The sequence below is a fragment of the Gouania willdenowi genome, chromosome 15 (assembly GCF_900634775.1).
Source record: "Gouania willdenowi chromosome 15, fGouWil2.1, whole genome shotgun sequence".
Lineage (NCBI taxonomy): Eukaryota > Metazoa > Chordata > Actinopteri > Blenniiformes > Gobiesocidae > Gouania > Gouania willdenowi.
In genome coordinates, this window is record NC_041058.1 from 18,610,650 (window position 1) to 18,636,874 (window position 26,225).

The 26,225-nt window shown below is 35.8% G+C and overlaps 1 protein-coding gene across 10 annotated transcripts in view; it reads right to left on the reverse strand.

The window, feature by feature from the left end:
* The window catches only part of adgrb3 (adhesion G protein-coupled receptor B3), a 142,177-nt gene that overhangs the window by 81,287 nt on the left and 34,665 nt on the right, over positions 1 to 26,225 (reverse strand). For 7 of the 10 annotated variants that reach the window (XM_028467984.1, XM_028467980.1, XM_028467979.1 and 4 more), the window contains one exon: positions 1,997 to 2,107. The exons of the other annotated variants lie outside the window; for them this stretch is intronic. In XM_028467984.1, coding sequence (XP_028323785.1) covers positions 1,997 to 2,107 — 111 coding nt within the window. The remainder of the gene's footprint in view (positions 1 to 1,996; positions 2,108 to 26,225) is intronic. 10 annotated transcript variants of the gene reach the window in all.

The window sequence follows — 26,225 nt, forward strand, 5'->3', positions numbered from 1 at the left end:
AATCATGTGTCTAAACAAATAGAAAAATCAACTATAACCAAAGTAAAAATATCAAAGAACATAATGCCATGCAGAAATGATTGAAGGGGGGGTGGGGGGGTGGATGGTGGTGATGGGGAATTAAAGCAAACTTAATGGATGTTAGTTCTGGAAAAGGTTTTCGAAGTACATTTCCTTGCACTGCAGCAAACTACCGTGTTTCCCTGGCAACGTAGGAGCAAAATTCAACGTTTAAAAAAAAAAAAAAAAAAAAAAAAGAAGAAGGTTTAGAATCTATCGAAACTCGTTAACACCCAGGGAAGAAAGAAAATGTGGAAGTTAGCTGATTTTATTCAGCAAAGCACAGACAATTAGATGTGCATAAATCTGACTCACAGCGAACGGTTAAGAGTGTATTCAACATTTTCACTGTGAGAGTCTCGAGGGAAATGAAACCGGTCGCGTTCAAACCATAGAATGGGAATTCATCACTAAGGTCAAGGCCCAGTGAGACCGTTGGAAATTCCGCGATGTCTTAATACTGCGTACAGAAGGATAATTAAATAAGTGTATGGGCCGGTATAGGAAGCATAGCATGGAGCTAAAGGATCAATCTTGGAACATTCATCCAGGACGTCGCTTTAGATTAAAAGATAAGTAAGAGAAAAGTGTGTTTCGCCTTTCCATCTTTACGATCCAAAAGGTGCTAAAAAAGCAGAGAAATGCTAAAAAAAAAAAAAAGCGGCATTTTGCAATGAAATGGTACATTGGATTTCCAAAGCCATGATAGCCAAAATGATAAAATAAAAGAAAAAAATTAAGTAGACATGGGTGTACTCTACTGAATAATATGTGTTGAATTATGTTCGACCCTCAGGTAAAATAAAATGTATTCTTTTAGGCTTTTTATGCATCAGAAAGTCCTATAATTGAAAGAGAAATGTTGGTAGTTGCAGCTCTGAACACATTTATGCCGTTGTAGGTCATCAAAATATAGGAAAATTTGCCGCGCTCATCATTATAGTTTTATGGTGACAAGGACACGTGGATTCAGCCAAATGGGAATCTTAATCCTGCCCTTGTTTCATAGCTCAGGAAATCGACTGAAAGGTGGATCAATTGGGTAAATGAGGCAGTACAGGGAAAGTAAACCGTGTGAGGATGAGAAACAAAAACACAGCAATGCGACAGGACAAGGAATCCCCATTCCTACAGCGTGGGGGAAAGTGGAAAGGCATTAATGAACGATACGTTAGTATGTCCAAAATTAAATGATAATGAAAAGAAAGGGTCTGGGATTACAATGAGAGCATATTCCATGAAGTAACACATGAAATAAATAAAAAAAATCAAATCAAAATCAAAGTTCCCAAAGAAATTAAATGATTAATAAGTCCTAAATTACACTGCAGCTAAGACTCAACCCACGGACCTAAAAAACAAGGATAAGGACCTGAAACAAAGCCAAAAATTATAGAGGGAAAGGAGAATAATTTTGCCTTTTCTTCTATATCTGATATTTGTTAAGAGCTGAAGTGGTGGGACTTGACAAGTCAACATTAATTCTTATCCCTAATGCTACACTTTATTGCTTTTTAACAATGATCTAAGGGCAATGTTTACCCATTTTATTTTATTTTTAATTCAAGAATGTGTTTTTTTCCCATTTTAAACCGAAAAACATCTAGTGTACGATACTTTAAAGAAAGGATTAACTACATCTGTGCCTCTGTTTTATAATACTCTATAATTAATGTATCTGATGTTATGAGTAATCCACTTGCCAGCTCACTATATGACAATTAAGCAAACAGACCCACAGAACCCATGTATACTCTATAGTGAAAGTAAATATTCATAAAGAAATTGTAGAATAGAGATGATGTAGGGAAGGAAAAATAATAATAATAATGCAAAAACATTTCCACTTAAAAAGGTGCAGTACAGGAGAGAGCATGCATGATGAAATTACGTTTAGTTAACAAAATAAAGTGAAGAAACATAACTATTGTATTACCAGTTTGTGCCATAAATTTAGCAGATTCAGCTTGCTCCTGCAGGGCCTTTGTGTCATGAACTGATCTTGGCCGCTGACTTTTTACTGTATGCTCTCCGATCATTCCATAATCTATGAGACAGAGAGGTTCAAATGAAAGCTAGGCTTAAACAGGATCCTCTGTGAACAAAAGCGTATATATTACATTGTCTTTTCAAGGATGTTTGAAACAACTGCAAGTATACATGGCTAGAAACAAAGACCACACAAGTTTGTATTGGAGTTTTTGTAAATTTTCTCCCTCTACAGCATAGAACAATGCAACAAATTTATAAAAGAGGGTGAGTTGGTATTAATTGAGCTTGAAAGCACAGTGTAGACACAGAGCAAACATGCAAATAAACTTACATTGTTGGTTTGTTTTTTTAAGGATTGCCACAAACCAGATCACTTCCTTCCCTCCCACCCTCGTGTCTACACAGCCCCCCCCCCCAAAAAAGAAAAGAAAAATAAATGAAAGTAAAAATGTGTAAGCCATCAGAAAAGCCACAGAGGAGGGGGGGTCATGGACAGAACATGCTATTGATCCACGGTTTCCTCAACAGTTTGTCATCTTGGTTGCTGTGGTTTGTTTAGGATGGACCCAGGCCAAGATCTTGTGATCCTTTGAAAAATAAAAATGTATTCGGAGCTGTGTACAATGCAAAGCATGCCCACTTTGTTTGCCACTGGGGAACAAAGAGACAATGAGTCACACTGAGAAAAGTTGTGCAAGGAAGGTAACATTTAGGGGAAGAAAAAAAAAAATCACATTATCTAATGTAAAAGTAAAACAAACAAAACAAAAAAAAAAAAAAAACGATTATATAAACTCATAACTCATGCAGACTGTTTTAGGTCTCAACTTGCATTACTTTTGTCAGTGTTGGCCTAATGAGATGGTTTTATCACTTGCAAAGTGGCAATACAGGTGATGCATCAACAACAGATTCACATACTTATGTTAGTACATTAGACAATACAATGCATCAGCCATTGAGAGGAGCGTATAAATCATGACTTCTAACATGGAGTCACGGCGTGTAGACGCTCTGTGTGGAGATGAAGGCTTCCTCTGCCCTTCCTACCAGGGATAAATCTGAAGCTGCATTTCATCTGATTATCTTACACAAATTCTGATTAATTATTTGATACATTAATGGAACGTCTGCTTTGGGCATAAATTGTTAATCAATGATGAATCAGATCGGATTAAATAATTAGGTAATGACCTAAAACAAAACAAAATGCAAAGAAACAGAACATCTTTCAGTTATTTGTCTCCTATATCTAATGTTGTAGTACTCCAGACTGGTCTCCAGACCACATTTTAAAGGTCTTGGTCTTGTCTTGGACTTCAAAAAAGCATTTTTACTCGGTCTTGCCTCGGTCTCGGACTGCCTGGATTCGGGATTTTCTTTCAGGACCGGTCAAGACCAGCACTAATTCCTGCCACCTTAAAACTTCTTTTAATGGAATAAGAAGGAGAAGAACTGGATAAAATGATAGATATCCCTTATTCATACGTTAATCCTGCCTGTATAATGACTGCAACCTTCCTAAAGTGACTGAGTGACACACACACCACTACACACAAGCGGGAGAAAGAGGTGGGAGGCGTCACAAGGACGGAAATTTGAGTACGGAGAGACGAGAGCTAAAAATGAACTCCAACTTGTTGATCTATCATTCTCCCGGACCACATCAAAACCCCACAGACACTTGATTCCTTTAAAGAACAACTCAAAACCTTCCTCTTCCATAGAGCGTTCTCCCCCTAACAGACATCCTTGGCCAACCCCCCCTCCCCACCCCTTTTGGACTTAGTAACTTTTATTCGTTTTTAATGTTAATTTGTTTTAATTGTATGGCTTACTTTCTGTTTTATACTTTTAAACCTTTTAAACAACTGTTTTGTCCATCAAATGTATTTAAAAGAAACTAAAACTAAAGAGTGAATGTTATTTAAAGGGTAACTAAACCCCTGGTTTTTGCCACTAGGAGGGAAATTCAAAAAATGCCTTAATTATGGGCGGGGCTCCTGGAGCAGTTAAGACACGCCCAGTCTATATTACAAAATCTCCAATGAACAATCTATGCAATGCTAACTAGCTACTCATTATTGCTTAATATACCACTTTATTCACTCTTCTCTTGATCCAGCCTATTCACCAACAACTAACAATGCTCGTTTGTGACGTAAGATGGTCCCAAAATGTCACATGATCTTGTTCTCAGCCAATAGCAAAAATCAATTGTAATAGCTGTGTTTCAACCCAAATACATTTGTATTCAACAGGAAAAAGTGCTTTTACGGTTTAGTTAACTGCTGAACCTTGTCATGGTTTTATTTAGGGGTGTCCTGATCCGATATCTAAAAATGTATATCGAATATTGGATTCAAATTTTCGTTTTTTTGCAATTGATTTTTTATTTATTTTATTCAATGGTAGAATACTGTAGATATTATGTTGAAGGTTAAAATGTATATAACCAATTGGTTAATAATAAATGGGTCAGTTTTTCTCATACCTACTGTTGCTGACTATTGTTCTCTGTTTGAATAACATCACATGATCAAGCCTTTTCTGACATTCCACACTACAAAATAAGTAATTATTATGTTTTTATTAAAAAAAAAAAAAAAAAAAAAAAAAGTAATAAAAGTATGTATGATTCATGCTGATAACGAATCAGATTAATATCGGTATTGGCCGATACGCAAGGCTGCGATATCGGTATCATATCGGAAATGAAAAAAGTTGTATCTGGACATCCCTAGTTTTTTTATTATTTTTTTTTATGGTTTTGGTCTTGGCTCCCAAAAGTCTTGGGAATTCTCAGAAGTTTCAGCGAATTCTGGTCTCGGGCAAGTCTTGGTCTCGGATAGTGATGGTCTTGAGTACAAGACTTACTACTGTATAGCTAGCATCATGCTAATGGTATGCATACAGTAATGGAGACAGAGCCAGACACAGATGCTGATTGGAATCTTTAGGGATCTTTAGGACCGTGACGGCACGGAAACAGGAGAAGCTTCAGGAGCTGGTTTAAAGGCCACAGTCAAATTTAATTTTGATTGCCTCCACATCTGTTAGACACTTTGATCCTTGTATGCTGGTTTACTGATGGGTGGGGGAAAACAGCAGGCAGTTTAGCTAATGTTGGTGTGTTGGGCAAACTGCTGCAGACACATGACATGCCATCTCTTTTGCTGCATCTCATGCTTTGCCCTGTGGTGTTTGAAAAAAAAAAAAAAAACAGCTCATTGGTTTATATTTTTTAACAAAAAAAAAAAAAAACAAAAACCTTTGTCTGATTCAGTCAGCTTAAAAGGATGCTGCTGTGCAGAGAGTCATACAAAAAGCAGGGCACGATTATTTCGATAGAGCTTCTAGAAAGCTAAACAATACCAGCTATAATCGGCAGTGGTTATTTTAGATTATTAGGTTTAATGGAACTGAATAATTAAAGACAATGCCTTCATAATGATGTGACATTGCTTTCAGTTCTTTCACTTTTCCTTCACACTGCGCTGGAAGCCCGAGGCAGATGCGTTTTATATTGTCCTTTTAAACACAAATCAAAACAAACAGCTTTCGCAACCATTGATCCTAATATCACATTTTCATAATTATTAGGCTCTGCAAAAAACATTGATCTGCTCAGCGGCGGGTCATAATAGAGACCCAGTCAATCACACCTAATCTAATCTGTATCTCTTTGGAGCTAATGATAAACAATACAACAAAAGCACTGCAATGTGCCATTAAAAAGGCACAGTCAGTATAAGACGCTTTGATGGCTAACCGTTAATACACAGCACGCACTCTGGGAATCGAGATTTTTCCAAATCAAAGTGGTTTCTTAAGTCCGTCATTTGGTGGAGGATGTTTGAATGTTCCAATCGGCATTGATTCAGAAAAAAAAAGCCTTATAGTCCACAAACAAGAGCCTGCTGGTTCAACGCATACTGCACATCAGCTCACAGTCTGTACCACTCTATGTCCTGGAGGCGAGATGTTAACGCTGATGTTGTTTCTGAAAGGCCTGCAGTTTAAGTCAAAGCATTACATTATGTTGAGCTGAACAGCACCGATTAAATCAAAGCCAGTAGGTATGCTGATAGCAAACACAAAGAAGGAGAAATGACTGATAACTTTAGGATTATAATTAGTTTTCTTTAATGTTAAGGTTACCTCAAACAATTACATTGAAACAGAATTAGAATGTCGTTTCATGAGAACACATTTACGAATGTGCTTAACAATCCTATGTTTCAGTTAAGAGGCAGAAGTGTAAATAATAAAAATGTAGATCAGTATTTCCCAAACTTTATTGTCCCATGGACCCCTTAGCCTTTATTTCGGTACCCCTTAGCTCATGTTATACATTATTTATCTGTGTGTGCAGGCTTGTCTAAACTCTTTCCTGTGCCTTGTCCAATATTAACCTTGAATTTAGACTTTTTTTTATTCATTTATTTCTGATGTTTTGCTCATTTTAGAATTTCAATATCAACTTTTGGTGTATTTTAAAGAGTTGTGCCGCAAATAATTATTGATAGATGAGAAAAAAGTCTGTGTGGATGTAAGAAAAATATATATAATGTTAAAAATAAAGTCTGTGTACCTCCTGAGAGGTGTACACGTACCTCAATTTGGCTGTCTCTAAGCTAGTGAATAAAAAGCCTATAATTTATCAACTTGAACCATATATATATACATATAAGGTGGAACGCTACATTTATCTGCAGCTAGTTTATAGCTTTGAAATATCACATGATTGGCCTATTTTAAGACTATGGTGATTGCTTTCCATAATTGTACAATTTCATTGAGAAATGATTTTGCAAATAGATTCACCTAAAACATCCGACACAACTGCCCAACCGACCTTGGCAGACAAATCAGCTTATTTACAGCAACAGCACATTTTACCCAAGGTCACGTCTAACTGATTTCACCCCTAATTTAGTTTCAGTGCGCTCAGTTATTGGATGGAAATTATTCGAGATATTATCCATTAGAATATGACTGATGGCTGTTCTACAAACATACAGTCGTGTGATGGAAAAAGCTGTTAGCGTGCGCTGAGTTACATCATAAATACTTTCTATTACCCAAAAAAAAAAAATCTGTCACTGCAGTAGATTAAACTCAAAACAATACATTTGCAACACTAACATAAACATCTATACTGTATTGTTATTTTTTATTCACATATATAAATATATATGAATCAAATAAATACTTTTAATAAAATAACTATAGGATAGAGCAACTTTACTCCTAGCGATGCTGGTGTTAGATGTGGCTGATTAGAATTCAAATCTATTTTATTCATGTAAAGTGTGATTTTTGTGACAATTTATTTTACATCATAGTTCGCTAAAGGATGGCTATTATGGGAGGATTTAATTGAATTTGGTTTAAAACCTAAACCTTTCTGCTTTTCAAAACCTGCTAAATTGTTACGGTAAGAAGTCAAACTAGAGCTTCGTTTAGCACCGCTTTGCTCTGTCAAATCTGCAATTACTCCCAGTAAATGCTAAAGAAGGGAAAAAAAGGTGCAAGGAAAGCCTTCTTTCCTTCCACATGCTGTGCCACCGTTGAGTCCTCATGAAAGCGATTATTAACTTATCAGGTGTGAAATAATAAAGATGTAGGGAATAAGATTGAACTATTCATAGCAAAATAAATTAGTTCATTGAGATAAAATGATTAGGGAGTGTGGCTCATGACTCTGGCTGCTATGTAAGTTGATCTTCTATCACTTTTGTTCCAATTTGGAGGTTGATCTCCAAGCTTGTGCTTGTTAGCGAAGGCAGCACTGCATGCAGAATGAGATGCAGCAGCTGTGGAGCAGCCAAAAGCATGAAAAAGTATTTGCTAAAACATAACGCAATCTCTCTTCCAGTCACTGCTCCAAAACCCAACAATCAATGAGCTGCACTGCACAGCGTTTACTGGTGGATACCAAGGCTCAGGAAGTCATGTGACAGCCATACTGCTGAATACTGTCAAAGACAAACTATTATTTTTGTATGCGCCAAGCCAGCGATTCTCAACTGGTGGGTCGCGACCCAAAAATGGGCCGCAGACAGCTGGTCAAAAACAAAAAAAATACTTATGTCATGTTGGTCTTTTATTTTGAAAGAAACTTTTCATTTGACAGACAGGCTATCTTTTAAATAATCTTATATATGTGTGTTTCAGGGTTGGGGTCAATTATAATTGTCTTCATGTAATTGATAATTAATTACAATTATAATTGTAATTTTAAAAATCTGTTGCTGTCGTAATTGTTATTAAATCATAACTGAGTTTAGATAATTGACTTTATGATCGTAATTGCCATGCAAATTCTATAAAAATTGTCAATTATAATTTAACGCAAAACTGAGGAACCATGTTACAGTTCTATGAACAGTTCTACACATATGGAGTTAACAGTTATTAAAATAAAATATGTTTCATATCAAGCTTTACCATAATTGACCATTTAAAAAAAAAAAAAAAAAAAAAAATATATATATATATATATACTCACAAAAAAGACTTAGACGCCCACACTAAAAATATGAATTTTTTCAATAATTAGGAAGCCTAGCAAGGAAACCAATAGATAGGAAATATGTTAGATGATAGATTTTTGGAGGGTATTTTTCAGCTAACACAATCGGAAGGTTAAGTTTCAATTGTAATTGGAAAAAAATGCTGGTCACTGTTCTCATCATTGAATTGTAATTGAATATGGATAATTGAAAACATAATTGTCACTGAAAAATTCAATTGACCCTAACCCTGGTGTGCTTTCAACCGCTATTTTTGAAAAAAAATTAAGTTCAGTGGGTCACAATTTAATGACCGTGGCAAAATGTGGTTCCCAGGGTGAGACCAGTTGAGAACCCCTGCTCCAAGCTATCTGGATCCATCACAGCGCACTGATGCCTTCATGCTTATAATCAGTGACTACATTTACACATGGTCACGCTTGATTCATTCAATGTCCTCCTTTTAACCAAACAATACATAGCAAACAAACAAAGACTGAGCGCAAAATCAAAATCCATGACCTTTGTCCCGACTCAAGCTTTGAACCATAGCTCGCTGTGAATATTCAGCCCCCGCACAGACAGTGGTCATGGAGAATCCAATGGAAGACTTCTTTTCATTTCCAGGTTCATCCTCACGCCGTGAAACACGTTCCATGTGTAATTTTATTGAAAGGCAGTAAAAGCCAGCCTCATGTCCGATGACTGATGTGTCTAACCTTGCATGAAATGAGCCTTTACTCAGAAGCCCCTATGAGTTGCGCCTATCAGAAGCGCTTCACTCGCTGTTCTCCACGCATTCCTGCCCGGCTGACAGGTTGACTGTCCAAATGCAAACGTTTAATGAGAGCTACTTCTTTACCGCTGCATTTTAAAGCACAAACACGAGGGTCAGGCCATCGGCGTGGTTTGAGATTCTTCTCTCAAGATTTGCGTCAACCACAATGTGTGTAACATATACAACAACGCAAAAATTATTATGATGATGTTGACAACAAAAATTTGCGTCGACGCGTTGTTTAATGTTGTAAATTCATGATAAAATCAGGCCGGTGGCCGCTTTCGCTTCCTTTTTGCTGCAGTACCATAAATAAACTGCTGGGCGCAGTGTTGCTTCACCATTTACATTGTGAAGAAGAATTGCGCAACAGAAGAAGAACCAACCTAAAGTCTCAAAAGTTTGGAAACATTTCACTGAAATCTGACACTACACACCTGAGGTACAATTCATATCTGTGACATGAAACTAACAGTAATATGTTAGAATCAAAGCAGCAGAAAACTAATATATAAAAATGAAGAAATTTGGGAAAACTGTAATGAAAACTAATATATAAAAATGAAGGAATTTGGGAAAACTGTAATGAAAACTTAAAACCACTAGGGGGGCAACCCCCCCCAACACGCACGCAAAAATCTGCATATGGGTCAGACCAAAACGAGGTATTCCTTCACAAATGTAGCCTTTCAATTGAGTTATGTGTGCACAAAAAATAAGTTTGCTTTTCATAGGATACACAACTTGTGCAGGAACAAAACAAAATTGTTTGTGTCTTGTTGGGTTTTCACACCCAGATATAAATGCGGAAAAATAATAGTAGCTTGTCTTGACATGTTCCCTATTTTCCTGTCCAAAAAGTCAACATAACAGCAGCAATCAACTACAATTACCCAATTACACAAAGAAAAACACTGTCCAAAACAAAGAAAATTGTTACTGCAAAATAAAAATAAAATATACCCCAAAAATTACATCATGAAAAATGGGTAAAACATCTCAAATCTCTTACTTTTTAAAAAAACGGTTGGACACCAAAAGAGTGTTCTTAATCTTTCTCACAAAAAAAATCATGTCAGTCTGCCTCATAACGTCAAACAATTACACATGATGGCCATGATTGATACGATGATTATGATCTGATGAAGACGCGTCATATTTCACCTCGTGACTACGTTTCCTCTCCTCTCTCTAAAGCTAGTCCCACCTTACCATTTGGGAACAATTAAAACCAGTCTGCTCCAGTGTCCTCGACATATCTCCTTACCAACATTATACTTCACTCTTCCCCGGGAACCATATGTCTGAGCCAATGTAAAAAAACTCAATTAGTTCTTCATTAAGAAAATGAGGGGGTTGCACAGAATCAGATATGAATTACAAATTGTCTTCTGAGGGATCCATCACATTCCTTCTGCCATCTGTTTGCTTCCTGTTGACTCTCCTAATGACTTAGATTGAAGCCAAATTAGGATTCTGTGCAACTGCCACTGCACCTCAGTGAGCGGCACGTGCACTCCCTCAAAAATGGACTGTGTGTGATGGCAGCAGGACACACACTCGGAAAAAGCGCAGTTTGTTTTGGACTCTATATATTTTGCACAGCTTTATGTGCAGGCAAATGAGAGACTATGGGAGATTGCATCAATAATTTACAGCCCCAATGTTAAATCACAAGGTTATTGAGCAGTACCTCACAAAGCAACCTAGATGGAGCTCTGACGTTATCAAAGCACTGCATCAGGAAGCCCTGTTGCTGGGTGCTGTAAGCAGACGTCTCGATTTCTATAAAGATTTCATACACTGAGCTTCGGCATTGTGTTCTTACATCATTCTTACTGTTTCAAACATGTCTAAGTTCATAAATAAAGTGTTATCCTAACGCTGCAATAATAAAGATCACAATAACCCCTGACAACAGGGAAGCTTAACTTATGTCACATTGAAAATGAATACATTAGAAACTATCTTTGTTTAGCACTCAGTAGTCAGTGAAAGAGATCAGCAAACACACATCCTGTACACACACACACACACACACACACACACACACACACACACACACACACACACACACACACACACACACACACACACACACACACACACACACACACACACACACGAGCCCACCCTGTGCTAAAGTGAGTGATGTGTCGTCGGGCTCTCAGTTCAGCTGCATGATGCTATCAGAAAATGGCTCTGCCGATGAAGCATTTTAGAGTGAAAGCAATGCCAAGATTTCAGCTTATAACTTAGAAAAATCACCAGCCTTTTTCAAAGCGCGCCACTGCTGAGCCACCCGTGACTGAAAGTGGCGCTGCTGCAGGAACACTGAAGCTGAAAAGGACTACTGTGCACTGACAGAAACAAGGATGGAAGCGGATTACTAATGAAACCATTTTAAGCTGGAGAAGTCAAGTTACAGGAATAGTGCAAGAAATACACACATTGTGAAACAAAGAGGCTTTCACTTCTCTCAAGCTCTTTACAAAATATTCTTTCAAAGGTCTCGGGCCAAATGCAAAAAAGTGCTCATTATGGAGGTATACTCTTACTCTTCTACATTTTGCTAGTTGTCCTCAGTGATGAATTTACCGCGAGACATTACTTTAAGGAGAAACTAAGCTAAGTTTTTGGCTGATGTGTGTCTAGGGGGGACATTTTTAAAAGGCAGTGGCTAGCCATACGGTTGCCGTATCGATATACTGACATTCTATCCATACGCTACGCCCCTATTTGGCCAGTTTAGGTCACGTGATAGGTCAGTCATTGGTCAGTTTAGGTCCCGTGACTAAGACTAAACCTTACCCTAAACCTAACCCTAAAAAATGTTGCAATATTGGGTTATAACCTAACCCTAACCCTAAACTTAACCGTAACCCTAAACTTAACCCTAACCCTAAACTTAACCCTAACCCGCTACGTACGTGTACTTCGGTAACCGTACCAATAGCACTGGGGGCTGTTTGCACGGCAACCATACAAATAGACACTTTCTTTTTAAAAAATGCCTTGCATATGGGCGGGGCTACTGGAGGAGTTAAGACACACCCAGTCTGTATGATAAAATCTCCAAAGAACAATCTATGCTATGCTAACTAGCTACTCACTACTTACTATAGGGGTGTAAATCATCTGGTTCATTCCGATACAATACAATATCGATTATCAGAACAACGGTTTGATAATTGCCGATGTCACAAAGCTTACCACGATACGATTTCGATTTGATTCGATTTTTTTTTCATATTAACCAACTAATGTTTGGTGTTTTAACAAAAAAAATAACATCGATCATTGACCAAACATTTGATTAATCAATCTAGATCGATTAATCTTTACACCCCTAACTCACTGTACTAGAGTTTTTCAACCTTGGGGTAGGGACCCCATGTGGGGTCGCCTGGAATTAAAATGGGGTCTACTGAAATGTCTAGTAATTGCTAAAACAAAAACAAAAAAAAACAAAACTTAGGTAAAAAAAAAAAATGGATTAAAATTATATTTTAATATTTTTAAATACACATCACACAATAAATATCAAACAATTGTATCCAATACTTAATCTTTCTCCAATATAAATATAGTTAAAAATAAAATGCAGTATAAAAATGTCTGAGGTGGTGCACTGTATTTGCAGGTGGAAAAAAAGTGCCTCTGGGGTCGCAGGACCCCACTACTTTATACCAAATTCATTTATTGTCAGCATTTTGGGTTTAGATAGGGCTGGGCAATAAGGACCATAATTCACATCTTATTGTTTTTTTCTTTTGGCGATATACATTATAGATATTGATATTTTAAGTCAATAAAGTCTGACCAGAAAGAAAATTTTACGTTAAGTTTGCTGATGCAAAATGCAACACAGGCACATTTAAGAACAAACAGCTGCACAAGATGTGCCACTTTTGGCTTTTTCTCCAATAGGGGACAGCATGTGTGAGTGAGTTCTGAAGTGTGGCTTGTTTAGGGGAAGGTCTGCGTCAGGTTGCACTCAGAAATCCATCTAACTGTGCTTTTCAGGCTGTAGCAGAAGCAGCAACTTCTAAAATGATTATTTTAATAAGAAAATAAGCCATATAATAAAAATGTATCATTATGGGTGATTTTTTACATTTTGTATGTCGCCAAAACAGAACTCTTGATATATTGCCTAGGCCTAGGTTTAGTAGCTCTTTATTTTTGAACTAAGGCGGCTATTTTTTGCATTAATATATAACACACACACAACCCCATTAGATGACCGAGCACTCATACACACTTCAAAGCTCATGGCCATCATGCCGAGCAATGCATTTCTAAAGCGAGAAGCTTTATTTTCCTTTAAAGCACCATTGTGATCGCAGTCAATTTTCAAACCTTACCTTGTCCTTTTCTGAGCCATTTTTTTTTTTTTTGCTAAGCCTCCAAAGATGCCTCTTCAATTTTGATAGTCATGGTTTGAAATTCCTTATTAATACATGGAAAATGATACATGTCAAGTTAGATGAGCAAACAAAAAAACAAAACAAAAAAAAAAAAAACAATATAGATCGTGTAACCAAGGAGACAAATGTGGTTGGATGGCAATATTTCGTAGTGGGATAAATCATACCCAACAGCACCTAATGAGACTTTCATAATTCATGCTGTCAGCTTTTCCACAGAACCAATCATGTTCTATCCTTTAGCAGTGGTAAAAGCCCACTGCTTCAGACCGCCACCCTGCATTTATCAGCACAGGGAACATTGTGTCATGTGCAAAGTTAGTCACGAGGAAGATGCCTGCAACATGCCCTGTCGTGGCTCATTGGCTAAGCTCACGTTAAACCAAATATGCACTCCAAAATAATTACAAGGACACGGACGCGATGCAGAAATGTCCTCGGACAAGTAAGAGCACATCGACGGCGTAATGGAATTTTCATTTAATGGGTTCTGAAGTCTTGGAGCAAGCATCCCATCACGTATTACAAGTTTCAGTGGCACGCAGGGCTCTGCTGGACTTTTCACTTTTACCGCTTTCAAAGGACTTGGAAAAGAATCGATTTCAAATAAAAACTAAACAAAGCAAGGCATTCAAATGTACGGTACTGAGTAATCTGCTCTTTTGTTTTTTCAGAAAAAAAAAAAGAAGAAAGAAAATACAGCACTGTATTTAGTAAAACTAGCTTTTTTTTTTACTAATAAAGAACACGAGTCATTCCCAGTAAATCAGCAGCACAATTTTTTGTGTTGTTTCCCCACGAGGCCTGTTTTTATCAAATCTTTTGTGTCTTCTATTATACTGAACTGCTGCAGCGTCTCAATGGCTTTTCTTTCATTCAGAGTAAGGTCAAACTGTTGGGTTTAAAAGATGTTTCCTGCTCTTATTCGGACTGCCACTAAGTGCAGAGGGAGGGCAAGCATTAGAAATAAAAAGAGGTGAAAACCCCACAGGGAGTCAGTCCCACAACAACAGGGGCATTCAGTTTAAAGAGGACAGGGATTTAACCACATGATGATCTGTGTAAACCCAGAGGAGAGGTCACACACTGGCTTTAGAAGTGGCCGATTCCAGCCACCAACAACAACTTTCTTAGCGTCCTTGTGATTACGAGACAACAAAACAAAGTGAAAATGGAAAAAAGAAAACTGATCCGTTTCATATTATTCATTTTTTAGAACTGATTGTTAAGATAGAATAGTTCAGAAAATAAACCCTTTTTGTGTAGTTGAAAAAGCCAAGACAAATATCAGAACTCATAGTACTTTAATTATCATGTGAGGAAAGACGTCTGGGTTTCTTTTTTTTTCATCACAGATTTCTTTAAAAAATAAAATAAAGGGAATTAAATATTTATTTCTAACCAGATCTTCACTGTGACCAGACTAAAAGATGTACCTGCCTTAGATCAGTTTCAAAAACACCTCACTGTTTAAAACAAACATAGAATAAATAAATACATTAATACATTTTTCCTTGTATTACACTTTTACGGAGCCCCTAAAATGACACCAATAAATATATATATATATAATTTTTATTTATTTATAATTTTTTTTTACTGCGTGCTGACATTGCGTGAGCGAGCGAGCAAGCACGTAAAGGTTGTTAACCCTAACCCTAACCCTAATTCTAACCCTATACCTGATTCTAACCCTAATCCTAAGGCTGAAATAAAGCTTTATGCTCCAACATGATTAATTCCTTACGAGCACAACATGCAGCCTGATGACTGACGTTTATAAGCACGCACGTAAAATGCGCTTAAAACAATTACGTGCTCCCTTAGACCCCCACAGAACTACTTTTTACACGCTCACGTATTAGTTTCACATGCTCACGTAAAGGTTCCACGCGAGCGCATGGAACCTTTACGTGAAAAAATAAAAAAATAATACCTGTGTCCCTTTAGGGGCTCAGTACACTTTGACTCCATGTGGCGAAATTGTTATAGTTAATGTTGGGTGTCGCACAGCACACAGATTGCAAAAGAAGAAAACAACAAATAAACAAAATGAATGAAAAGTAATCAATTAAAATTGAAATGAAAACACCTTATTATAGTTGCCAGAATACACTTCACTTCTCCATTGCAATATTCATCTCCCTCGGAACCTGCTGGCTCTAATCATTTCCTTTATTGCCCAGCTACCAACAGTGAAGTCATGAAATGCTTTTTGATTAGAAAAATTATCCTAGCATTCCAAATGATATTGGTTTTTAAGGGAACTGCGGCTTTGCTACATAATGTTGAAAAGACCAATAGACTCTAGGCTAGAGGCAATAGATGTGATTAATTTACGACAAGACAGCCCGATTGCATAAAGGTGAAGAAGTATGTGAAGCCGCTAACACGTATTTTTCAACTGAAAGCGAAATCTTCTGTCCTCTCCAGGTAAAATGTGGCTAAATCGAAGGGAAAGCAACTCCAACATTGCCGAGCCTAAATCAAACCTTAGTTGGACTACGACATGACTTATCAGTGACAGCTCCTTGTTATATGCAGCAGCAGAAGCAGCCAAGAGCGACATTAGTATTGGAAATTAATTGTTTTTTAATGTGAACGTCTCTATCGTCTAACCACCACGAAGCTATGCACCATTACTGTGGTCAATTAGCCATTCAGAGCCTCACCGTTGGCCAATGTAAGGAATTGATTACCACACCACAAGCTCACCCTGCAGCCTCCCATGTCCTGAATATTAAGTGCTCTATAAAAACGATGAACTAAACTTAGAAAATGTATTCATCTTTATGTGACTGTTTGATTGCTTTCCACCCAGAAGTGAAGCAAAAAAAATGCGAATCAAAAAACGTGTAAATAAATACAATTTCTTATTTTCCTTTCATTCACTCAGAAGAGACAGTTGCAATAATTAACGTGCATTACAAGATGTATCAAATCTATTACCAAAAGCTACCATTTTCCTTATTCACTGTGGGAAAAGAGAAAAAAAAAAGGCTCAGAACCCATCTTCTGGGCCTTTTGGGCTATGATGACAATAAAAAAGATTAGAGTGCATTATCTGAGCACACAATGGCTGCTGTCTGTTCAGCTGTGCTGTGCAGAGCTCTGAAATAAGGAGAAGATGACATGCTCTCTACACAGGAACTCACTGTTTTTTTTTTTAAGGCCCGTGCCACCAAAGCTCCCAGTAGCTTCGACTAAATAGCCTGTCCGACCCATTGTCAGTGAGTTTGCCTTAATGTCGATGTACCTGTCTGATATGCAGTCAAAGCTTTTAGGAGCCTGGCCAGAAAAAGCAAAGGGACTTAAAACACTCCCTTTATCCTCACACACTGACTGCACTGGGCTGGGAACTTTACACAATCCATTAAATAACCACAATAAGACTTTTAAAAAAATGTGATGGGAAAATCACAATTTAGATTATCAAACAATTGTTTGATGGAAAAAAAAAAAAAAAATATGTATTTTTTTTTTTAGAATTGGATTTCACTGTAATTAAATAAAGTTATGGGAGAAAGTTGGTGTAAAGTTCACTTAATTAATATTTTTTGAGTAAATAGAACTGTATTTGTTTATAAGTAAGCATAACTTAAAAACACAACTTAAGTACAAATTAATAGAATTAAGTAATTACATGGAAATAATGGTAAAGTCCTGTTATTGCAAATATGGATTATTTAAAAATAAACTTAATTCATATAGCACTTTGATTTAACGGTTATCAAAAAGTACACGCAGCCAATTTTCTGTGGAAAATGTTGACTTTTGAGTTAATCTACTTGAAAAAATTAAGGGAATCGGTTGCCTCGATTTTTTTTTTTGAGTTCTGCTAATTTATTCAGGTTTACAGTGTGAGCAGAAGTCTTTCTTTTCACTGATATCTTTAAAAAGCCATGCATAAATAGTATAATAATAATCCATGTGTCAAACTCAAGGCCCGGGGGCCAAATCCGGCCCTTTAGAGCGTCAAATTCTTCCTGCAGAATAAAGTCTGATTCTATGTTCTTGTAAAAAAAAATGGCAAGTAATTCAATAGATATGTCATCCTTTCTAAATACATAATTTCAATGACTATCCATAATACTCAAATAATACTTCATCTTTTCCAAAATCCTTTAAGTTTATTAAAATAGCTACACATTTTTTTTCCCGAATTGAATAAAAATGGTTTACAAACTCAAGGAAATGTAAAGATTGAATAATGTCTGTAACTTCCATTACTTGACAGAATAATTCTCCAAGCCAAACTGGTCCGTATTTGGCCCTTGAACTACAATATGTTTGACACCCCTGTTCTAACACATTATTTTAGTGGTTATAAAAACACGCTACATTATTATAAAGACAAAGTTGTTGAAAATGACTGAACATAGTATTATGTTCTCTAGTAAAATCAAATTTTAAAGCCCCAAGCTGTCATATCTGGGAAACATGAGCGACGTTAACCGAATCATTAATTATATAGTGGTTGTAACTGAAGGCGCCATCATTAATACACTCCAAAAACACTATGTTTTACATTCAATTAAAAACAATAGCATTTAATGTCCTTGAGGAGGTGATGGCAAGTAAATATGCAGTTGTCAATGTGAGAATTATAAGAGGATCTTTAAAAAAATGAATTAAAAAAAGAGAACACATAACTCTGAATGTGCAGAAAGGATAATATATTGCCTTATACTGTTCTAAATAAATCAGATTCCCTCAAATAATGTCCTTTCACCTCATTATTAGCTTTATAGAAAATAATAAACATATGAATGTATTTCCTCCTGTTTTAAATCTAAAAGTACTCAATGTTCACAGAATTGACATAAAACTAGTATGTACAGTAGATGGTAAAGGATAATCAGAGGGAACAGTAAACTATATTTAATGCAACAACAAGAAAGATAGTTTAGCAAAAATAAAAAAAAATATAATTATTTATTATTAATGTCATTAATAATAAAAGGAAAGTTAGCCAGATGGGGATATATTTTAGATTCTGTCAGATTATAATATCAAACAAAAAATTGTGTATGCTGTTTTATACTCTTTTAGCTTTTTGAAACTTTTCAAACCTATTAAATCCTATTAATTTATTAGATAGTTTTCATACAAACATTTTCATGAAAGTAGCGGTACTACAGTGATCACTCACAGTTATAACTTACGGCCAATCAGGTTCATAATATCTGTTTTTATTTATTTTAAATCCTTTATAATTATTATCTGTTACATGTGTCGGATACGTTCTCAGTGCACACAAGACGCACAAGAGGATAAACGTTGGGAATCTTTACAAAGCAAAAATATGTATGTAACACTAATAGCAAATTAAACACACACACACACACACCTACAATTGTTTTTTCTCCTGTTTTACACAATTACCACAAAGCTCCACTATCTATAGATGTATTTGTCAAAATGATAATGAAATTAAGAATAGTCACACATTTTCAATTATATTGTTTTATTGTGCAACACAAGTCACTAATTATTTACCATCTATACTTACAAAACCATACATACTGTACATAGTTTTTTTTCCGTCTGCCACCAGCCTATTATTATTATATTTTATTATTATACTGTTTCTGGTTTTGTTTTTTTGCACCATCCACCAAATGAAATGTATTGTACTGTCTAAAAACTCCACTGTCTAAAACTGATTCTGATATAACTATAATTTGAATTGTCAAATTCCAATAGTTGATAATCTTGATGTAACTCAGATTGAAAAATGTTCCTATTTAATTTCTCCTCTATTTTATATTTGGCTATGAAATCCTCAAAAATGAAATGTAATGCAAAAATATTCATCTTGATTCTGTTATTCTTTTTCTTTATCCCGTTGTCATTTATAATCTAACAACAGTATCTTTCGTAGGTCACCCTTTTAGTGATTATTATAAAAAGCATAGGTGCTTTTACGCTTAAACTGGAGGACCTACTTTTACCTATGGCTCATTGTTTAGCGGTAAACGATACATCAACACAGAAGGAATATTCCACTATTTGTTTTCTATGCTTTTGTCTTGACCGCTGTTGTTGACCTGACTGAGAGCTTCAAAAATAATCAGCATATGTATTTCCATTGAAGATGTACTAGCCAGACGCCAGACGCCGACGTCTCTGGGGTCTGAACCCAGCATCAAAATAAAGATGTTATGTTTGCCTATGCCGTCGGCTCTTTTATCCCATGCTTGGTAGAGCTAATCCAACAACCTCCAGACAGTTCCCCTTCCCCAGTTTTAGCTCCAGCTCATAAATCCCAATCATAAAACCAGCAGCTCACAACACCAGAGATTTGTCATAATAGACGATGATTCATTTTGGTTTTGTTTTTTTAAAGATGACTGAAAGATCATCTTTAATGCTTTCACAAATTCAGACACATGTACAGTATGCAAGAGCAGTAACAACACGCTTATCCGCTCATCCCCACAGTGTTGTTACATGGATAATTGACTCAAAAAAAAAAAAAAAATAACATGATTAAACTTGACTAGTTCTTCAATAATTCAATCATATGTTGACAGTGGAATATGTATCTTTAACAGGGAACACATTTGTTGCATTTTGGCCTTGTTTTATAACTGTAAAGGTTCGCATGCATAACTAAAATCTCACAGTGAGAGCAAACATTCACTGCTGTTGATCTACCCACAAGCTATCTATTATATATCTTAACCTTATTGGATACACTGAACCCTGCACGCTCCATCAGTCCATTCATCGAACTCTTTGGAATTGAAAAAAATGAAATGTAATTTATTCAAAACATATATATGTATATGTTATTTGAACTTCCACATGATGTGTGCTTGGGCTGAATTTTTTTGTTTTGATCAAAACATTTTTGAATTTTTGATTTAAATTTTCAAAAATGAATATTTTAAATAAAAATTGTACAATGTTAACGTAATTCATTGCTTGCTAAAAGAGTTTATCATCTGCCGAGCCCCTGAGACTGACTGATCAAACCCAGGTTAAGAACCACTGATTTAGCCCTTAAGCCTCTAATAAATACTCAATCCGGGCGGATTTGCAATAAGGCTCAAAATAGTGGGATAAGGGGGAGATGTAAATCAAGTGTTTAGTGTTATAATTCTTTATATAGGACTGTTTTTTTTTTTTTAAAGTTTTTTATTTAACTTGTACATATTTTTATTCTTATTGAAATAATGTTCTTCTTGAATATTACCAGTGGTATTCCTGAGGTAGTATGCAATGAAATAAATTGTACCAATGCAAAGGCTATAAATGCAAAGTTCAGCATAAACCAGTGTTTAATGATAACACCATTATTTGGTAATGCTGTATTTTGCTGACATGAAACATGGTTTAAACTGTAAATACAGCTGTTACCACTCTTTGTGGCTATAGCCATTGCCTTTTCTGTTTTATGCTAAAAAAAATCAAGGGCTGTGTCTGAATAGTCCCTCCTATCTCCTTTCCTATCCACTGTTCCTTAACCCCCAGAAGTGTTTAAGTGGTGGCCATGATAAAGAGCGTCAGAGTTCTCTTTAAACTGAGGAAAAGAGGCTCAATGCTTCCTTTTTAGCCTCCTTTAGCCTAGGAAACACTAATGGATCCTTTACCAAAGGAGACGAGATAATGCTGACCCACAATTCCTTGCGGCGACGAAGGGAAACGCACAAACGAAAACCCACGATGACTGACAAGTAACGGAGATCATGTAAGTTACAAATGCAATAACATGCCTTGAACAACATTGAATAAATAATCTAAATAAAGAAATAATCTAAAACCCATTATTATATGTAAGCCATGTTATCAGATTATAACTGACTTAAAAAAGGGATCAGAGACATTTTTAGGCACATTTATTCAACATAATTCATATTTCTGAGTGGAAGTGTGAGCAACCATTCTCAATGTGACGTTCTTTTAGTTTCACTTTTGTTCCTCGTAGCCTGGTAGCCTCTTTTCCTTTGATTTACATTCAAACCATGTGATTTTTGATATTATATCAACGGAAAGCTTTACAAATGCACTTTTATTCCATTAGTTGAAGTGCGTCTGATTGTCAAAACAAACATGATTGCCGTTTCCTATCTCCTCTCCTAACAACTTTCCATAACCCCGTGACGTCAACCACGGGGTTATGTAAAAGTGGATAGGAAAGGCGATAGGAGGGACTATTCGGACACAGCCAAGGTCTGATTGCAGCTCAGTGATGGTGGTTGGTCCACTCACAGCGACCAGCAGGTGCTGGATAGTCAATCTCAGGCCAATACGCTTTAGAGAACCTCTCATCCTTTAAATGAAGAACACGGATTTAAAAACATATTTTCTTAAAACTATGTTGTTAAGTTTAGGATATAGAAAAATGGTTTTCCATTTTAATTTGTTGAAATCTCTTATCATTGCATATATTTCAGAAGTTTCGACAGGAAGTCCAACTGCCTTTTGGTGTGTTGGAATGCTTTTATGTATTTTTAAAACGTTTATTAGACTAAAATGTTTAAAGCACAGGGTCTGGCCATACATTGACAAACAAACATACCAATTGTTTTTGTATTTTGGCAATTATAATGAATATAGTTTTTCTGTTTTGATCCTCAATGAATCATGAAAATGCAGTGTACCGAAAAACCTGTTGAATGTTATTGAAGATATTTTTTCTGATGCTCTTATTGCACAAAACGGTGATGCACTCTGTGATGTGCTCTGGGAGCTTTTAATCAGACCCAGAATTAAATTCTTACGCAATGTGAGCAATGGTACATCATCTATTAGATCAAACAGCACAAGCAGGCTTTTACAAACTAAGACACTGACCAGAGCAGATCAGAAACACACCATTAAATACTTTATTTTCTGACATCTTTTGACCCTTTCATGGTTCATGGTTCATGAAAATGTGGGTTAATGTTCACTCCCTACTCACTGTAATATATCTTATTACTTGATAAAGAAAAAAAAAAAAATCGACATTTTCCAATTTAAACAGCATCGGTCATAAAGGCATAAGTGTTTCCCATGAATGTATTTATAGTCAACGCATTTTGAAGTCAGACCAATCAGTGGTGTCCATGTCTCCAGGCCCCCCACCGAAAGAAGATACAGAATTATTCTATGACACTTTAAATAATTCATTACAAGTGAGTTGTTTGCGCTTTTTTACTTATTTTAACGTCTTGGTTAATCTTCCACCGTAGATCATCCCAAGAATCAAACAGACGTTTGCGTAAAAAGACGTTTTCTTTTGCAAGAACTCAGTTCACACGATATATCCAACATTTTGCTTTTAATCATTTTAAAGATGTGATATAATCAAGAGAAGAAATCTACAAACGAAATATCACCCTTTGTTTCCATCTTCCCAAAGAAGACTAAAGTGTTCAATTACAGTTCAATTGCAATTACAAAGATTCTCCAATTATTTTTTTTTTATCCTGAGAAAGTAAATTACAATTACATTCTCAATTACTAAAGTTCAATTACAAATAATCACATTTACTGAAAAAAATATTATAACCGCAACATATTTTTTAAATTACACTTACAATTACAAGTATGGCATAATTGCAATTATTTATCAACTATGCAATAACAATTATAATTGAACCTAACCCTGGTAATGATATTCTTAAAGAAAGAAGACATATTTGTATAGAAAGGAAATAGCTGTAATTGCTTTTTAATGACTAATGAACACGTGACTTAACTGTATAACTCTATATTTAACTTTTATCCTAGACTAAATATATCAATGACAGCATGGAGTGGGAGTTTGCAACTATTTCTGAAAGTCTATCAGGAGAATATACGCTGAAGACCACGCAGGAATTACTAAAAATACAACCTCTTCAATTTAACAGAGCATCTGAGGATCCGCACACATGTAATCGATTCATCTAAAACTGGTTTGTGAGTTAGTCCAATGCGTCACAAGTCCTAATGTTTAAACACACACACACACGCACACTCTGACAAAAATGTAACCTTCACTCCCATTTTCAGGACAAACCTCTGAATTATCACCCCTTTAACTAAAACAATTATCTATAACCCTTTCAATAAAACCCCTGAGATGATAGATATTATTATAGTGGAGGAAAGTTAAAAAGGAAAGCCTATATGATAAACTTTTATGAAATGTACTTTTTTCCCTTTTATACTCTGTTATGTTCATTTTAATCAGAAACCGTAAAATGTATATTAGGAACTCAGTGTAATCCTACAGGCTGTGATTACCAATGTAATCAGTTCAGCCTTCTAAAAAAGCAATCTTGAGATAATTTAATGCACTGATGACACAAAATTACAAAGTACTGCTAAAGCTCCACCAGCTCAATTTATGGAGATTTTGACATTTATTCATTCACAAACTCTAAATAGAAGAGACATAAAGTGCAGTTCAAAACAAAGAAGATTTATCCAAACTATTGTGTTTTGTTTTTTTATTACCTGACCACTGCTATAGCCCTGAAAAACACAAACAAAAAGAACAAAGTACAATATTACTAACACTATACACATCGCTATACAGTACTATCCTCAAACTTTTTGGCCCCAAGTACCCTCTTTCTCTTACTTTTGAATGCAAATATCCCTTTATGTCCACCTATACATTTTACACAGAATACTATAATGAAAAAACAACAACTATAGAGCATAATGGTGGAATGAATGAGTGATAAAACACATTTTAAAGAATCTCATTTTAGATTTATGTCTAGATTTTTTTTCTGGTCATCTCCCTCCTGATGTGGGACTAAGACTGACACTTTATATTTACAGTTCACGTACAAATCAAGATCATTTCTATCATCATTTTGTGTGTTTTTGTGTATTGTTGGTAATATTTAAATTATTATATCTCAGTGTGTGTGTGTGTTTGGTGTCGTTTGGTTGTTTCTCATGTCATTTTGCATGTTTCTCTGTTACTTTTGTGTGTTTTGTAGTGATCTTGTGTGTTTTTCTCGCATTTAGTGTGTTTCTGCTATCGTTTCGTGTGTTGCTGGTAGGAGTAAGTATTTTTTTTCTCTCTTTGTGTGTGTTTTTGGTGTCATTTTGTGTATTTTGTTGTTCGTTCTCTTTATTATTCAGCATATTTTTCATGTTTCATGTTTTTGTTGTCGTTTTGTGAGTTGCAGGTAATATTTGGTGTGATTACCATTTTTAACTAAAAATAAACATTATTTTAAAAAAAAAATTTTTAAACTTTCTTTTGTTTTTTTAATTTACCTCTCTCTCTCTCTCTCTCTCTCTCTCTCTGTCAGGCTATGTAAAAGGTTGGATGGATAGATAAATGGATGGATGTCATTTTTTGCTATCAAAATAACTTAAAACAAATTTTATTTACCAATGATTTCAACTAAATAATAACACAACTGTATTCCCATAAAAAATACAATACCAATGTTCTCTGTGCACTGACAGGATGTGTGATTCATATCCTCTGGTTACAACCAGTCACGACATCTATTTATCTGGCTGTTTTATTCAGCAAGCCTGGGAGAGCAAAGGAAACCACAATACCACAAGTAGCACAAAGTGTAGCTTCTGGAGACAGAACAAGAAGACATTTGTTTGCCAACTCAGTGGGGCTCAGTGCTTCCCTGTCTGCGTTTTCTAACTTCTGTCCTAGAAAAAAAATATCAGCAATCAAACCCTGCAATATTGTTTTAAAATTACCTTCCTGTCAAATCCTGTGCAAGCGCATCAAGGATTAAAGAAACCATTCAGTGAGTCATCCTGTGCTTATTTAAATAAGCTAAATGCAATTGGGAAAATCTCTGGAATGTTGTTTGTGAAATTAAACTAGGCCAGCACAAAGTGCACAAACAGTGTCAGATTTGTACGTATCACAAATGAACAAACACACATATTTCATTAAAAAAAAAAAAAAAAAAACCCAAATATTTAATCTAGAAAACCAATACATGAATCCCATGCCTCTTTTCTTGTTGCTAGGCAACCATGTCCATCCATGTGCAAACCATTCAGTCAATTTAAAAGACGGGGTGAAGTGAAATGAGGTTTTCCTGTGGGACCGTTTATGTGTACCCACTTATTTGACAAAGCAATGGGAATGTGGACAGCTGATCAAGTCCATGCAGAGTGTTGTGATTTCTTTAAACACAATCTTGGCCCATTTAAAGACATTATTGAGACACCCACGTTGATATGACTTGAATTTAAAGTAGTTGGCCTGTGGCGGGGGTGAGGGCAGTAAATTATCCACACGGTTTTAAAGCAAGTGAAAAGACGAAAGGGTGAATGGCCAGCAGTGGTGGTAGAAACAGAGACACGCAAATAAAAACATTACCAGAGGAATATGTTTGAAATACATAAACATATCAAATGTGGCTTAAAAAGGAAGTGATTAGAATGTTTTTTTCCTTAAAAAATGGGTGATTGACCTAATGCATGGGTGTCAAACTCATTTTAGTTCAGGGGCCAAATACGGAGTTTGAT